The 18,628-nt window shown below is 41.7% G+C and overlaps 1 protein-coding gene across 1 annotated transcript in view; it reads right to left on the bottom strand.

Annotated features, from left to right (window-relative positions):
• Positions 1-8: 8 nt before the first annotated feature.
• Positions 9-18,628, bottom strand: part of vstm2la (V-set and transmembrane domain containing 2 like a) — a 56,168-nt gene continuing 37,548 nt past the window's right edge. Inside the window, exons 2-4 of the mRNA XM_030055238.1 lie at positions 8,832-9,001; positions 8,003-8,047; positions 9-3,116 (exon numbers count right to left, since the gene is read on the bottom strand). Coding sequence (XP_029911098.1) covers positions 2,673-3,116; positions 8,003-8,047; positions 8,832-9,001 — 659 coding nt within the window. The 3' untranslated portion in view covers positions 9-2,672. The remainder of the gene's footprint in view (positions 3,117-8,002; positions 8,048-8,831; positions 9,002-18,628) is intronic.

Here is an 18,628-nt window from a genome sequence, read left to right as displayed (position 1 = left end):
AGATGTACTGTTATTTCATATACAATTTATTATTTGATTTGATAAAGGCATACACTTAGTGTGAGACCAAACATTCTAGAAGAAATGTACAATGTTTTTTTTTTCTTTTGTTTCTTTTTACAGTGATTTCTTCCTTACAAAATGTCAAAGCAAAGTTATAGATTGAAAAACAATCTCTTCATTCCTTTCTTTCACACCAGCACTGTCCCGGTGATCCGGGACCGCCCACAACAGGAGTTTTCTTGATGGATAGTACTTGATGCAGAAGAAAAGCCCCTCATGGCCACGAGACAGAAAAAAAAATGCGGCAGTGTATGGCAAAGTTTGCACCAAAACTACAATGAACTACTGAAATTCCAAGACTTTACCCACTATTTCATCCACATCGCTGAATGCAGTATCTCCACTATGCATTTCCTCATAAGCTCCCCACAGCTTTACAGACAAGGGCCGGGCTTCACACAAGCATCTAAGCAAAGACATATTCATTGACTTAAAACAGAGCAGAGAGTAATTTGATGCACATCCTCTTCAACATTTTCACACCAGGTCCCAAACCCAGTTAAAATTCATCTCATCCCAGGTTCCGGGCTTTTTAAAATGTGGTAGCACTCATGACACCCAGAGGTAAAAGAAACACTGCTAAAATACTAAGATACTTTTGGGAAACCCCTTCAGAGCAGCTGTGAAGACAATGTGTCATTCATCTGTCTGTGCAGCACTTATAAAGAGCAGTAGAGCAACAGAAAACTGCACTTTGAAAAAGACGTTTTCTCTATTCAACTTCTATAATAGAAAAAGATATACAGGACAGAAGAGGGTCGTGATGGATCTGAACAAACCAAACGGATAATTGACAAAGAAACGGCAAAAAATATATCTGTAAGCAACACACTGTCTGTATGGTTGAAAATTTATTTAAGAAAACGTTATTGAACATGCAGTCATTTTATTTAATTTTATACAGTAATATATACAGCGTGACTTAGAGGCTTATAGTGGAGACGATTGAGGCCTTTTCAATGATTGATGGGGACTGGGACAGAGCAACAGGGAGTCAAGTTGGGATAGGAGTTCAGGACTGCTCTTCCCAAGAAAGAAAATAACAACCAACAAAAATCCCATCATGCACTAAGACCGCATTTCTTCTCCTGACTTACAGTCAGACACGAAACGGATTGAGAGGCACGCAAAATCTAAGCTGTAACTCTTGGCACAGATTTGATCTTGTCATGGCTGTGGAATTCCCACATTCCCATGCATCCTGGAAAACATGGAAATTTATAGACTAACTTTCCAGTCATGGCGAACATTTGGGAAATTTGAAAACTGATAAAATATCCTGGAGATGTTAGTGAGATCTTGGAAAATAATAGATATTCATACCAAGTGCCTATTCATTCCCAGTTAAATGTTGGCATAGTGCAGTGTCTTATGTACGGAATGTTAAATGGGTCAAAAACACCCAAAACTGCTGTGGTGATTAATCGCTGACCTTCTGTGAGTAAGTTAACATGTACATAAAGCACTGGATATGTCCTTTGAAAAATCCTAGAACATGATTTCCTCAGAAGCGTGGGAACCCTGGTAACTACACAGTTGATATTTCAGACTGAACTGGCTGTGAACTGATCAAATCTGTGGCCGAGGAGGTGAGAAAAATCTGATTTGCTGTTCTTCTGAACATGGAGCTAACGACCAATTCTTGGTGCTCAGTGGAAAATCCAGGCCATGATGTTTTAGTCTAAATGGTCTACCAGTGTGCCTGTTGAACAAGTCCTACAAGTCCCACATGCTTGCTGCATTACTGCTGTACTGTTGTCCTATCCAAGAGGAACTGTTTGGAAAATCCTGCAGCACTAATGCAGGAGGAAGGGAGTGTCTACCATGGCAGCAACTGTACTGACGTGAACTTTTTTGAGGTGTCAACTGGCCCTTGATGATCACTGATTTTCTGAAACCACAGATGAAGAGAGAATACGTTCTCTTCTTCTATATGGTGGATTTATTAAAACTGGAAGAATGTGCTGAACTTTGGGTGCACTGTAATTCAGTTATTTCAATTCACAAAAAGGAACGATGAAGCTGGTGTAGTTGGACAGATAGGACTTCACACCAAAAAGAAGTGAAACATTTCTGGAGTTTCTTTCTGTGCACTCTCAGAAAAGAAGGAACATTTTTGTTTACTGGGTGGAAAACCAAGAAAGGTACAGTTTGATACTCATTTGTCTTGAGGGTGTATCAGAGGAGATTATAAGGCAGTGAAGGAGGTATGAGTGAAAGCGGGACTGTGATTTACAGTATCTAAAATACAAGAGTGGAACAGATGGGGGTTATAGTAAGACTGGAGTCTTTTTGGTGGTGCTGAGACCAGAGGCAGTGCAGCTGCCCAGATCAGCATGTCTGCCCCTTGCTGAAAGTCGTGAAGCCAGGCTTTATTGACAATGAGCAGTCTAACCCAGACCCATGCACAGCAAGAAAAAAAGCTACGTTTCCCGCCCAGCGCATCTCATCCAGGACTCTACAGCTCTGTGCTCTGACAAAGCCGTAAATTTCAAGGGAATGGTGTGTTTTTGGATTTGTGCACAGGTCTGCCCTGTGCGGGAATAATAGCTTTCCGTGCTGTGGTATATACATCATGTAAGATTTATGCAATCCTAACAAGCCAGCATCTAGAGCACACAGCTAGGCTCGTTGGTGCAGTCACTGGAGCTGTGGCTACCGTCCACATCCCTCTTCCTCAGCTCTCTGCCTGCCTTGTGCTGCTGGCCGTGGCTGTGGTGGGCCGACGACGAAGGCTGCTTGCCGTGGCTCTGGTGATGGCCGTGACCGCGCTCTTTCACGCCGCTGTGCGATTCGCCATCATCCCTGTTCATCTCGAATCCAAAGTTACCTGCTCCTCTCTTGGTGGTATCGTCCAGGGCTTCGAAGTTGTCGTTGTGGTCGCCGCCGCCGCCCACCGGCACCACCTGCAGGTAGGCTCTGACGCGGTGTCGGCGGGCGCCTGCGCCGTCGCTGAAGTCGATGACGCGGCATTCGTAGGTGCCCTCGTCAGACGGCTTGACAGCAGAGAGGCGGAGTTTGTGGGAGATGTTGCTGCCGGCGACCTTCACAACCTGGCAGAGGGTGAGAGGTAGAGTGTGCCCGTCAACTTTACTGAATGAAAAGATACAATACTCACATGGACCGTTACAGTACAGCAAGCATTTGATGGACAAGGTCTGTAACGTTTGTCTGATTGTGCAGTTATTTAATGACATGCAGATGGCCTATGTATTTTTGTAAATGCACACTGCTGCTGCATTTGCCTTTGCTGACATAGCTAGCAGTAGAGATTCAAGTATGTCGTGCCGACGTTCAGTGGTCCTTTTTGAACAAAACGAGAATAGTGACCATAGCCAGTGTGAAGTCTTTCTTGAAAACAGTCTTTACTTCAGTCAGTAACTTAACTGGATCAAAGTCGGGCACTGACGGCCTTTTCACACCTGAAAGTCCAAAGCGACGTCTGAACCAAGGCATCGCTCTCCCGTCCTCTCATATCTTCCCTCTTTCATCCTTTCTGAAAATACCTGAGAAGTGTCGAGTATTTTCCTGTTGGCTTTTTATAACGTCATTGGACCACATTCCAGTCTCCTCTCCCTATGTGCTACTGCGGATCATTTTTGACTTTTTCTGTTCTGACAATAGCCTGCCGGAACGTCCTGTAATTGGTCCGAAAGTCTGAACCATCTAAAAAATGATCTCACACTTGGAACGAACCAAACCATGCTTCAGGTCGATCCAGACTGAGACCACCTGACCAAGGTTCAGCGGATTGGTCTGGACTGTGTTTCAGGGGAGGTTTCACACCTGTAATTTTGGTTCAGATCAAACTGAAAAATCCAAAGTCCAGACAACATGAGGTGAAAAGGCCCTAGGAGACTAGCCGGGAAAAACGAATGCACTAAAACAGAGCTACGCCGTGCCAAACTAGTCACAAATAACGGATGGATCGTCTCAACTTTCATGTCAGCTTTCAACCTTGGTGCAGTCCATCAACTTCAGTGTCTCTGCAGCCTCTGGATGTGTGTATCCCAAACTGGTGTGCCTGTTCTTTAGCCCCCCCGTTCACTGTCTGCTTGCAATCCTGTCTCTTCCTGCGTCCCTCCCTGTCCGCCCATTAGCTTGTCTCTCCAAGTCAGCTTGTCCTTCATTGTCCTTCATTACATATGTGGCTGAAAGACTTAAAATGAAACACTTGCATGATTGTGCATCTGCTGTGAGGCAACACTCGGAGAGTAGCCTTTATCTTGCAACACACAGAGACACACTCAGTGGTACTGGCAGCCCCACAGGAGGCTCTCTAGGAGACGCTCAGTCAATAAAGCTGTCTGGCAAGGAAACACATCGAGTGGGGATGTGAGTGAAGGTGCTCACACAAGGACGCTTGTACACGCATACAAACACACTCACACACACAGGCACTTCAGTTACCACATGATAGCGCTCACACCCAGGCAACCCAGGGATGTAAGTACATTATAGTTTATGCAAGTGTAATGCACTTAACTACATGTGACTTAAAAGGAGAGAGCTCCAGGTTCCCTGCTGTCTGCTCACCGTCAGTGCAGCTGCAGACATCAGGGCTCCTTTTCCTCCTCCAAAAGCCATTTGCTGGCATTCACTATTGGTAACCCATTACAGTAAACACAAACTTTGTTTGGTTTGGTCAAACTTTCTGTTTTATTCTTATTGAACTGTGCTGGGTTCTTACTTAAGAGCTTTGTTATGTTATGCTCTGCTTCCTGTCAGTCACAGAACACCCACATCCATGTCTTTTTATTTAGTGTGTCTTTGGTGGCCAGACCAGCAGTTACTGTCAAGCTCGGTTTGACAGTCTTTTTTCGCAGTAAAAATGTGTAAATGTTAGAACGTGTATTTGCATTATAAAGCAACAGAGAAAAGTGTTGGGGTTGATCAAGCCATGCCAAGTCATTTTTGTCCAACAAATGCCGTTTCATCAATAATTTTCTATACTAAGCACGTTTGGTTGAATTTTAAACATTTCCTTTCAGCTCTGCTTATTTGATACATCATCATTTGCAGGAAAAAAAAGCTGCAAACTAAATATAGCTGAGTCTGACACCAGTGCTCTTTAACATGCAAATTAAGTAAAAGAAGACATCTCTATACTTGCTAATAGCTTGCTGTATATTGGTATAGTGACACTGCTAACACTCTGAAGTCTACCACCAAAGCATCTGAACATACACACACACACACACACACACACACACACACACACACACACACACACACACACACACACACACACTCAGTCAGACACAGGTGCTACTTAGCACATTCTATTTGTGGGCCTTTAAAGTAGGAAGAGACTTCATCTGGGAGGAAGAAGCTTTGCTCTTGTTTTGTAAGTTCAGAGAGCAGCGCTCTTAAGATGACAGGAGTCTGGGGACGTCATTCTATGTGACGCACCAAGATATAAATACTACTTCGTTTATCACCCGCCTTCCTCCCTTTGACGCAAGAGGGGCTGGAGTGTGTGTGTCTAAGTGTGTACTAAAGGGACGGTGCCTTTGTCTGTCTTTATGAGTGCGCATATATCTGCCTTGTCGGTAACCAGTTACAGTAATCAGATTACATTTTGCAGTAACCAGTAACTTAACTTGTTTTTTAAAAGTAATCTTTTCTAAATGTAAACCAAAGTTTCCATGCCTGCAATGATTTTTGACTTCATCATGCAGTCAGTAAGGGCTTCCTTTCTTGACAGCAGAGCTGCATGACCAAAATGCAGATTAAAATGTGGATAACTTCAAAGTACAACAAGTCACTTAAGACCCTTAACCCTAGTTGTGCTCAAAAGCCACTTTCCCCAGTACTGCTGAGCATCTAGCATGTTTGTTTGACAACATACATGCTTGCCATCACTCAGGATGCAGCAGACTCATAATTACCAGATGCACAGCCTGCAGAGCAAGGATCTGCCCACACACACACACACACACACACACACAGTCAGTCACCCAAACCACAGCTGGTGCTTTCATTACAGAAAGTCAGCAACAGCTAGCCTATGAGGAAAGCATCCATAAGGAAGGGAGAGAGTCTTTGTGTGTGTGTGTGCGCGTGTGTGTGTGTGTGCGTGCGTGCGTGTGCGTGTGTGCACATGCATTTTGAAGTGGAATGCAAAATATAGATTCACCACAGTCTTTTTAAACTACAGTGGAAGATGAGATATTTATAACGGAAATGAAAGGTGCACAATGCACCATGGCTGACTGAAGTGAGAACCCTTAAGACTCAACTGACAAAAGTGGAACAAGCACATCATGTGATGGAGTTTACACGGTGCACACCGCATGCCCGCTGACACACTAACTGCTTAGTCCATGTTTTTTGGAGTTGAGTCTAAAGGGTGCTTTCTTTAGTCACCTCTGCAATTTTTTTACATACTGTACCTTTAACACCACCACTCTCAGATTTTGAGAGATATGATGACAAGTGACGCAAATTAATCCGATGCCTGCAAATTCTGAGCAACCTTGCAGTTTCATCCAATTACCACAACACTTTTGACTGATCATCACTTTTTTGCATGGAGTTTTACCAACAACGCCGAGCCATGCGCCACCAAACTCACGCCCTTGTTTTAGCCGTAAACAAATAACCACGTCCGACACGAACGCTTCACATTTACCAGCAAAAATTGCTGCTGAAGACCGTGCAAGGCAATTCCCTGATGATGTGTACGAGAGCAAAGTGGGGGTAAATTGTTTTGAGCGCAACGTGGAGGAACACAAATGAAAGTCATTGACTGAAAAACACCTCATGACAGGGGCGATCCACAGCGAAACGCTGAACAGATCCAGGTGAGTTTAAATATACATGGTTAGTGGTGGTGCGATATAAATCATAAAGTAATGTGTGTATGTGTGAGGGAGAGAAAGGGCTGGGAATAAAAGTCTCAGAATGTTTAAAATGGTGTAATAGCTTGAGTCAAACTATCAGGCTGGATGTGAAATCAGAAATGGAGAGACCGGACAGGAGAGAGAGAAAATACTTACATGCAAATAAGCACAAACAATATCTTACAAGTTACTTGTTGAATGGGGGAAAGGTAAAATTAAGTTTACTTAGAGCACTCTAGAACACACTTTTTTTTTTTTTTTTTTTTTTTTAGCAAAGCTGCCATAAAATCAAGCATTTGAGGCTGTAACAATCCCTGAAAAAAAAAGTCTGAGAAATCCTGGAGGGACTGGTATACACAGTGAACAGTGTCAAATCAATAATTCAAGTTTTTCTAATTGCTGGTGAGGTCGGCGGGGGGAGGCTTTAACAAGACTGATCAGCTGCTGTGGAGGTAAAGTGTATAGTAGTTTTTACAGTACGTTTTTCCTGACTCCTGCAGTTAATTAGTAGGATGGATTCCATAATTTGTGCCGGCGGGGACCGTGCTGTCTTCTCAAGGAAAAAACCTCCACCCTTGTAGCGAACCATTAGCCCGGCTGATTCTGAGCAGCCAGAAGTCTCTGTGGATACCGGAGGAGATATAAAAAGTTCTGCTGACTTCTCAACCTCTCCCCTGTCTCGTCCAGGAATATTATTGGGACTTAGTGCAGTCATAAAGAAGCGAGGCATTTATGAAAATCTGAAGATGATGCAGCACGGCTGTGTCCCCTTGAGCAAGGCACTTAAACCGCCCACCCACTCCACCGCTGCCCGCTGTTTGGCTGACACCGTGCTTCTACACACCCATCAAGTATTAATGGGAATTGTTAGCCGTTATCCAGGGTATTCAGCGCTGTAAAAGCTGCAGCAAACTGAAAATCAGATTTTGGTATACAGTGGGGCTGAACTAGCATCTGCGGAATGCCTGTAACAACTAATTTAAATGTAATCATGAGGATTTGGGGCCGTGTCACGTCTTCTAAAAAAGAGAGTGATGCAGGGCAAACGAGACGAGGTTTTTCTCAGAGAATGATGGAGGCAGTGGCGAACTCACACTGATCTTGGTAGCATCCTTTGGCATCTCTTCCTCAGGAGCCACCTGGAAAAAAAACAAAGAGACATTAAATTCTATGCAGTTATCAATGCATTTAGAAACAAATTTTGCACCACAAATGTAATAAAATGGAAAAAAAAAAAAACAGCTGTTTATTGAAAATATACAAAAATCTATGGTAAAATATCATATAATAAAAACACTCAATATTAAACCATTGCAACTTGCAAATGATTTAACATGCACATTTAATTGATTACTAAGGGACCCTTCAGTATGTTCAGGTATTGCAATGTCTTGTGCTTTTTTTTTTTATTTTTTAACTCTTTATTTAAAGCCATGCCATATATGCTTTGCTGCACATTTGGTTTCTTTAGGGTCACACTGCCAAAATACTCTACCTGCTCCGATCTTTATTAGGCAATCTACACTTTCTTTTATGGAGTCAACCTTACATGAAATGGTCTAAAAGTGCCTGAACATGGGTGTCAGCTCATTAAACCCTTAGACATGGCAGAGCCCCTGCACGTAATGTCATTTTCCACTTGCAAAACCACTTCTGACGACATTCACGGGGTTAAAGGGGATTCAAAACTGAAACTGGCAAGATATGATTTGTTCTTGAATGCTCCCCTGATATGATAAAAATACCATGCACAGATAAAAGCTACAAGATCACAGTGGGAGTCAGGTTATGGTGCACCAAAAATCCAATCCAACTGACCCCCATATTTCAGCAAAGGCCCACAATGGAGCAGAACGTTGATTCACACACAGCTTATACAGCGTCAGGCATTCCGCCACCTTCTTTTTTTTCAAGTGACTGTACCTCATTGGTTGTCCAGGGCTGGCTATCTGTCCAGTCGCGATGGTTCCTGATGTACCACCACTGGATCTCCAGCGAATAGGAGGGCGTCCCTGCGCCCCTGAAGGAGCAGGCCATCTCTACGTCCTGACCCCTCTGCGCAGTCATGTCGTGAGGCACCTCCGTAAACACAGCTGGAGAGAGGGAGAAACAGCGTCAACAACTGGCTTCTAGTCAACATCTTTGCTTTGAAACGGCATTTAGGAAAAGGTGGGATGTTAAACGTGGCTGAAACCCTAACATACTCTTTAAGGTATAGTGAGTCTTTATTGGAGTTTCTTAATAAAAGACCAGTGACTGAGCGTTAGTGTTATTAAAAGACAATACAGTACAGTGTGTAAGGGATTTTGCTGGGTGATATTTCTGCGAACAAACACTACCAGAGCTTTCTGCAATTTTGCAGGGTAATGTGTAGGCTAATTAAACTAAATTGTATTTTGTATTTAGGCGTCTAAGCTGCTGGACTTTTTTTTTTTTTTTTTTTTTTTTACCTCCTGTACTTTGCAAGAACACAGGGAGGCTATTTATGTAGCCTGAAACTAGCAATGTGGCCCAGAGGATTATGGAGAATCATTTTAACACAGGATTCTAGAGCCAAGTCCTCACCTAAACTTTGAGAAATGTGCCTGTAAGGTGCAACCAAAGAAGGAGAAAGTGAACTGTAGCACTGAGACAATAGGATATGTTTCCTTCTACTATGAGATATTCAGTATTTGTCAGTCTTCTGCAAAATAACTGTGACCTCGGTGCTGAACTTAAACACCTTAAGGCCTCTGCTCACAATCCTTAGGCGATGTTGGTGGTTGAAATGGCATTTGACCGAGTAATACATATCTGAGGGGAAAAAAAAAAAAAAAACTAGGTGAAAAGCACTTGGAAATGAATGCCTTCTCCTCCTGCACTTGATTAATTGATTTGATTGCGTGTAATAGCTGTAAATAGTCATTAACACGATACTCCAACAGCCAACGCTTCACGAGCATTAATCACAGAGAAAATGTATCTCTTTCTCTTTTGCATTTTCAGGATCAGGCTCAACCACACAAATGTCTGCAGTGGTGAGAGACGGAAAAGAAGGGGTGGAGTATGTGCATGAAAGCGAGACAGAGGAGAGACAGAGAGCGGGGTGTATGGAAAACTGAAATGATAATGTAACACACCATATGGCAGCAAAAGAGGTGCTCAGCTCTTGGGCCACAGTGGTTGTGTAGGACCTGACCTGCTTAAGCAATGTCTAAATTTGCAAAGAAATCTACCATAACAGACTGCCTACATCACAGCTGTCATTTAAAGTATGTTTTTTTTGGCCTTGTTGTTCTATATTAAGCCACTGTTGACAATCAAAGAGGCAGCAGTAAGTCTGGCAGCGTGTGTCTGCAGTATGTAATGGTGAAACAGATCCTGCACAGTGGTGCATGATCCCCAGAGGAATAGAGACAACACGAGCCACAGTCTCTTGTACAGTCCTATGTACATACATGCACACCATTAGTCCCACCAAAAAACCCTTTCAGCACTTCCTAATTTGCTGCTGATCCCAAACCTTGACAGCGTGCAGTGTATCAGGTCGAGATCCAGTGGGAATGACAGCAGAGCATGCCTGTCCTCCAACCAGTCACACAGCGCTGTGATACGAAATCCCCACGGACCTGCTTACTGCTTGTACCACCGCCCTCACAATGCACCATGGGAAACAGAGCGCCGGTTTTCCCCACAGAGGGAAGCGTAAATCTCTTTTTGTATTGACTTTTTATTGGCATTCGCACTTTCAGTGAGAGACACAGAGGGGATCACATGAAACAAAAGACATGAGCCAGGCAAAAATCACAATCTAAATGTGTCTGTTCTTTGTTATTTGTAAGCTAATATGACTATATAGTATAAGTTCAATAGTTGTAAGACATGTATTTTTGACTTTTTTCAGGTCCCCTGAAATCAAGAAAAGTTACAGTAAAACTACATTAGTCATAACAGAACACGCCCTGACAACGGGAGAAGGTTAGGCTCACAAGGTCTCAGCTGAAAATGATCATCTCTCTTTATTTTAACCAACAGTTCAACACCAAAGGTTGGGCCGTTTGCCAAGACTTTGTAAAGGTTGTGCAAAGTAACAACAGAGTGAAAAAAGGAGATAAATACATACTTAAATACATTTTCCATTGATCTAGCCCTCTCCAAAGTGCACCTCATTCTCATTTGCCTGATTGAGGACCCACACAGCGCTCCTACATCACCTTTTTAACAACAGAATGAGTCTGGACGCTTGTGGAAAAGTCAGCTGTTTGGACTAAAGTTCAAAAGTACTGTTAAAAATTCTTCATCACAATTATGTTCACTGTAATTTCAGATAGCGTCCAGACAACAAAGTCATATGCAAGAACTGTGACTGACAAAACGCAACAGTGACCTGTACAGTTTGATGTGCCGACGACCGCAGAGTGCTGTTTTTTGTTTGGGAACAAAATTGTTATATCTCTAGTTTGACATTGTGACTGCTACAGTGCTCTGCCCCCTCTTGGAAAGCCACGAGGTGGGTGTTAAATGTCATTTATCATTCAGTGGAGCCGTTTATCCAAATCTGTGTGAAATACCATGAGTACACAGATTGTCGCCATGAATGGCCAAAGTGAAAACTGAATCCCTAAATCTGGCAGAGTTCATTTCATTCTCTAATCAGTGAGCTCTGCAGGACCAGACAATCCTCTGAGCTGCGAAAATCTGATCTCCTTTTCCTTTGTGTATTCATAACGGCAATCATGTTTCAAATTTCAGAGACAAACCATCAGTATTTAATATAAAACGTGTTGCTGTCAGTTTAAGATAACAAGCATGTTTAATACTTTAATGAAAATATCATCTCTCTATGTAAATGCTAAATACTGTTTGACCTCGATTGGGTGTCAAGTCTATGTAAGATCATGCTCTCTGATTGGTTGCTCACAGGTGGATATCCGTGATACCACTCAAGAGGTGTAAAAGCTTCAGCATAAGCGCCACCAAATTGTTTGCATTCATGCTTTACATTATATTCCACTATCAAGTACACTTCACACAGCCTAACACTGCCGCATTTTCACACCAAAAATGTCTTTTCCCCTTCATTTTATTCTTGTCAGGAAAAGCCTCTGAAACAGCATGTAAACCTAAATATCACCACTCAAAACCTAATTAAACTTTCAGGGTTAGCAGCTCTTTAAGGAAGGGGGGCCCACACACACACAACAAATTTAATGAATTGATTTACAAAAACAGTATTGAACAATAAAAGACTAAATAAAATGTGCAAAAAAATTATAGGATTGTGTTTTCCAGACAGTTTTTCTGCAGCGGTGGACAAGAAGGAACCTCCATCATCAGAAAAGTGGATGACGCTGAGTGCTGATATCTGATTTTTACTTTAGTTCTCTCTATACAAAGCATATTCGGTCTTATTATGCTTTAATTTTGTAAGTCAGAAAGCATCTCCTAGCTGTTGGGGAGCTCTCATTTGAATGACTAGAAGGTGCTGTGTTTCCCTCATGGGAAATCCTGAGCCACATATGAAGATTTTTGCTCCGAATTGAGATTTCCACCATCTGATAAAAGTGATGCCTTCTCTGACAAAGTGATTGCTGGCATTGCTGGCATTTAAAGTAAAACCCACTATTGGATGTTATTGAAGTTTATGTGCTCTCCTGAGCTCTTTACTCACAAAAGAGTGACACTGCAAAGGATCGCATCATCTGTGCTTTTGAATACCGAGCAACGCACGTAAATAAATAATAATCTCTTCTCCAAAATGGATATATAATGGATAGCTTTACGGAAAGAAACCATTCCTTTACTGTTCAAAATGGCCATGAAGCAAACAGAAGTCCCTGAGCAAACTCTTTGGAATAGATTTTTGCCCAGTGCAGCTCAATCATATTAATTGATTTGTCTTGGTTATTCAGTCAATAAGAATGTGCCAAGCCTGCTCCAACTTAGTCTTGTTTCTCGTCTGCGTTAATAGAATAACCTTGGCTGTTCAGCCAGTAAGACTGTGCTATGGATCTAGCTTGTATCACAAGAGCAGGCAAAGCTCCTGTACAAGCCTCAAGTCATACATCCCTCTTGTACATTGATCAAATCTGCTTGTATTTTTCATTTGTGAAACCCGAAACACACTTGGTATCGATTTGACATTACACAGTCGGAGCGAGCAACAATGCCCACAGCCCTTCTCTTGTAGATAATATTCAAAGCTGGGACATAAAAAACTGCTGTGTAACAGATAGGGCCTCTGAAGTCGCTCTCAGCAATGATAATCTGTCTTTTTCCATTTAACAGTGAAACCCAACACACAAGATCTATACGCGTTTGTGGCCTAATGCTTGGCACATTTGGAGACCACAGGAAAATGTGATAGTGATCAGCAGTCCATTATAATGCAGAGGAGATGATTTCCACTGAGCAATTTACAAATTTTACACGGCAGATGATAGTTTGTTGATATGATGTCATGTGTGTCACTACGTGCATTCCATTATTTTTTCCCCCATATTCATTGACTTAAACAATCTTAAAATTTCTCATCCTGCAGCAACAAAGTCTAAAAAAATACATTCCCATACAACTAAACTGCGATCTCAATTACTTTTAGAGGGAAATGTGTTTTGTCGCGTATTCCATTTGTTTCTGATGTATCATTAATACGTTTCTTGTCAACATGTCTGATTCCCATGCACCAGGCTTTCTGGCTTTTGTAAGCATGTCAGTGACCACGTTTACATGCACACCATATTCCTGTATTATTCAGAATTTCCTAAATATTCCGGTTGCGCACGTCATGTAAACACGCACCAGACCCGATTAAGGTCATATTCCGGTTGGAGAATTAACCGGAAAATTGACCTAAATCGGAATATGGTCGGCATGTAAACGTAGTCAGTGTCATGTGGTTAGGGTTAGGCACCAAAAACGACTTAGTTGTCCAACATAACATGATGACATAATATAAAGAAACCTGAAAATATTCACATTTGGTGAGTTAGTGGTTAGAGAGAGGACCTTAGTGTTGAGAAAGTTACTCATAAAAGTAAACAAATGAAGACATTCAGTACTTTCTAATCACATTACTGATAGACCCTTTAGTGGCCATTTTGACACACAATAGCAGGGTAAACATATTATTATTATAATTATTATTATTGTTTTTGCTCATGCTGCCTCACTGGAAAGTCTCTGCTACAGATAAACGAAACAGAACCTTAATTAATGTCATTAGTAACACCTGTTATTTCATGTCAAAATGCCTGCAGTGGAAAAGATCTATCATTATCTCTATACTATAAGTATTTAGATTTCGATTTACTTTTACATTACTTTCTAAAGGCAGATTACTCTCAACATTACTGAGGTTAGTTGCGACAGCGACAGTGTCCAGCACACTTGGAAGGCAGTTTGAGTGAAACAGGGAAATCTATTCCAAAGTGATGAGTAGTTTCTGTGCCTTCATCAGTCTTTTAGTGTATGGATTGCAGGCTGTGTGATATTATTGCTCCCATATTGCCTTCAGCAGACAGGAATAAAAATGAGGAGGGCTGGTCAGTGAAAACCTTCCCCACACTCTGCTGCAGTCTAATATTCCCACCATTGTTATCTTTCAAAACTAATATAATCAGAATGATGGTGAAAGACCTCCCTCACTTTGTCGCTGCATTTTCCACGGTGGCGTTTCAGCAACTTAAGTGACTTCACACTCTCCTCTGTGCAGCAGTGGACAGGCCAGTTTCAGTGTATCTGAGCACAGGCAGGAGCAGCTTGAACAGTAGCCTGTCACGTATACAAAGTTAAAAATCTAAAGCAGATTCTGTGACATTTATTAAGGGGAAAGTTCCCCCAATTTGAGAAAAATGATATTATTTCACTCTCTTCCAAGCTGTTCTGTAGGACAGTAGTGGTGCTATCTTCCTCTCATTGTTACTGAGTGCTGGATACTGGCTGGATGCTCCAAATGCTAACTGTTAGCCTCCTGGCATTGAGCTGGACCTCCCCCCAGCTAACATTCTGAAAAATAACTGCCTGTCCCTTTAAATAAATGTCTGTTTTAATTGCTATTATGTAATAGCAATCGTCCCAGTAGTAAATGCAGTTAATGAAAACATTTGCTGACATTCAGTGTCTGGTAGCTCTTTCCTTAGTAAAATCCCCCAACGCCCAGGAAGTGATGTGGACTAATTTCCTGATTTGTTTTGAATAGACTGAAGAAAAACTGCATAGTTAGCATGAGCAGTAACAGTCGCCACAGACAAAAAAAAAAAAAAAAAAAAAAAAAAAGAGAAATAGAAAAGAAAATAGAGAATCCAAAGGAAAAAGACGACACAGTCCTGCCCCCGCTGTTTGACTGACAAGTGAACTCTGGGAAGAGCAGTACAGAAACATGAACACAATGAGCTTTCAGCAATTACAGATTAAAAAAAAACAGATAGGATCTGGCAGATTACCACTTTAAAGTGTATTATTAACTTCTGCCACTCGGCAAGCCTCTAAGTTCCAGTGAATCTGGTGTGATGCCGATTCAAACACAGGGCTATCTAATCATGTATCTCTTAGTAATAGTCATCTCTAATCTCCACATCGTCATTGTTGGAACCATAAAAGGCTGCGATGAGTTGAATCTGTGCAGCCCCAAGCATTATCATTATGTCCAAGATAGAGTGTAACACTTTCTCTTTGGTTGTTGCCGCAAATCAGTGCTAGAAAGCTACAGCAGCGACTCAGAGTCTGTGTCAACCCCGTTGTGCCATGAGGAGGGGACATGGACAGAGAAATTAATATGGGAGAAAGTGTTGACAGATGAAGAGAGAAAGAGAGAGAGAGAGAGAGAGAGAGAGAGAGAGAGAGAGAGAGACTTTGCATGTGTCAGTGTGATGAGTGAGAGAATAAATCATAACGAGAGACTGAATTAATGAGCGGGACCATGTTTGACAGAAAGAGAGAGGCTCTGTATATGTTTGTGTGAGAGAGCAATACATCTCACGAATAAAGGCAGGAATTATGAAGGAATGTGTGTGTGAGCATGTGTGAGAGAGAGAGCGAGCGAGGGGCTGGAGAAGCAGAGGAAGACTGAGGACAATGTGTGAGGTAGCTGATAGCTCTGGGTGGGGAAGCTGCATTGACGCCTGTCATCGTTCTTCCCTTTGAAAAATGGAGTGTGCTAATTACTGTTGTGATCAAAGGGAGCTGGAGGTGTCTCTTTGTCGCCTTGTCTTAATCCAGCGTACCTCAAGCTTCCATCTTATCCTGTCTGATAGTTGGTGTATATACAGATCTGCTGTCGGGTAAAGCCTCTTATCTCCAGAATGCCAACTTTTCAGGAATAAAGGCGGAAAAGAAACTGCTTTATGTTTCGATTGACATTTTAAAACATTAAAATTAAGATAAGTCATTTGGAATGAAACTCATGTAACCTGACAACAGTGACATAAGAGTGGATGTCACAGTAGATTGACAAATCAGTAGACTGACAAACACTACGCTACCATATGAAACCAACCCTTCTCCCAGCTATAATACATTCTGCACAGCAGCTTGACATGACAAACGTCAAAGCAACACACCAACGTTTGACCGATGGTGGTTCAACAGACACTTCTAGCAGTGGTCAAGAGGAATCTCTGTCATACTGCCGATGGATGAAACTTGAAGCTGGTCAATATCTGAATATACCTGCATGTATAAATATATATATATATACACTATATTGCCAAAAGTATTCACTCATCTGCCTTCACACGCATATGAACGTGAATGAGTGATATCCCATTTTCAAACCACAGGATTTAATATGATGTCGGCCCATCCTTTACAGCTATAACATCTTCAACTCTTCTAGGAAGGCTTTCCACAAGGTTTAGGAGTGTGTTTATGGGAATTTTGGACCATTCTTCCAGAAGTGCATTTGTGAGGTCAGACACTGATAATGGATGAGAAGACCCAGCTCGCAGTCTCCACTCTAATTCATCCCAAAGATGTTCTGTCGGGTTCAGGTCAGGACTCTGTGCAGGCCAGTCAAGCTCTTCCACACAAAACTGGCTCATCCATGTCTTTATGGACCTTGCTTTGTGCACTGGTGCTCAGTCATGTTGGAACAGGAAGGGGCCATCTCCAAACTGGTCCCACAAAGTTGGGAGCATGAAATTGTCCAAAATGTCTTGGTATCCTGAAGCATTAAGAGTTCCTTTCACTGGAACTAAGGGGCCAAGCCCAGCTCCTGAAAAAACAAGCCCACACTATAATCCCAGTCAGACAAGTACCGTTCTCCTGGCAACTGCCAAACCCAGACTCATCCATCAGATTGCCAGACAGAGAAGCGTGATTCATCACTCCAGAGAACGCGTCTCCACTGCTCTAGAGTCCAGTGGCAGTGTGCTTTACACCACTGCATCCGATGATTTGCATTGCGCTCGGTGATGTAAGGCTTGGCTGCAGCTGCTCGGCCATGGAAACCCATTCCATGAAGCTCTCTACACACTGTTCTTGAGCTAATCTGAAGATCACATGAAGTTTGGAGGTCTGTAGCTACTGACTCTGCAGAAAGTTGGCGAACTCTGCGCACTTGGGAACTTCCCAGTTTGGGATCAGTAAAGTATACCTATCTATCTATCTATCTATCTATGCACCTCAGCATCCGCTGACCCCTCTCCGTCACTTTACGTGGCCTACCACTTCATGGCTGAGTTGCTGTCGTTCCCAATCGCTTCCACTTTGTTATAGTACCACTAACAGTTGATTGTGGAATATTTAGTAGCGAGGAAATTTCACGACTGGACTTATTGCACAGGTGGCATCCTATCACAATACCACGCTGGAATTCACTGAGCTCCTGAGAGTGGCCCATTCTTTCACAAATGTTTGTAGAAGTAGTCTGCATGCCTAGGTGCTTGATTTTATACACCTGTGGCCATGGAAGTGATTGGAACATATGAATTCAATGATTTGGATAGCTGAGTGAATACTTTTGGCAATATAGTGTATATCTGAATATCTGAATAAGCAAAAAATAGATAATTGAATAAATAAATATTTCTTTACTTTTTTAATAGGCTACCCCATGCAAAACTCTACAAAGGTTATCATTTTGAATGCATTTCGCTCTACAATACCATGAAAAGAGAGGTGTAAATCTGTTGTTTTACTATAACATTTTGGGCTAATATCATAGCAATCTTCTGGAATTATAAATAAATAATTATTAATAAATCTATTAATAAATTATAAATAAATAACTATTATTCTAAAAATCTTATTGTTAAGGACTGTATTATTATTTTATAATTTTCTTGTAATTCTTTGGGTTTTTTGTACAATTTTTAAAAACTTTATTTATTCATTCATTTATTTTGCAAATTTTCAGATACATTTCCAGTAATTTTTGACTGATTTCTTTCCTTCTAATTTATCTGGTAATTTTCATGTAATTTTTGACTGATGTTTTTTGGTCATGTCATGAATCGTCTTGAAAATTTGAATTTAACTGAGTTGAAAAGTCCGACTAAAAAGAAGCGTCGTATTGAATGTGCCATCTGCTGGGTACAACGCATTTGTAAAAAATGAACAAAACAAAAAAGGCCTGATGCTTTGGGGTTAGCCTTCGCTTTATCCATCGTCACTTTCTTCTGTACAAAACACAAAGGAACACAAAAGATGATTTTCGAAGAATAACAATGAAATGAGATCAAAATGTTCAGCGACAGAGTGGTAGAGCTGTCTCGGTTAGCTTCGGTTAGGCCTCATGCATT

The sequence above is a fragment of the Myripristis murdjan genome, chromosome 7 (genome assembly GCF_902150065.1).
Source record: "Myripristis murdjan chromosome 7, fMyrMur1.1, whole genome shotgun sequence".
Lineage (NCBI taxonomy): Eukaryota > Metazoa > Chordata > Actinopteri > Holocentriformes > Holocentridae > Myripristis > Myripristis murdjan.
This window is presented reverse-complemented; position numbering and strand designations above follow the sequence as displayed.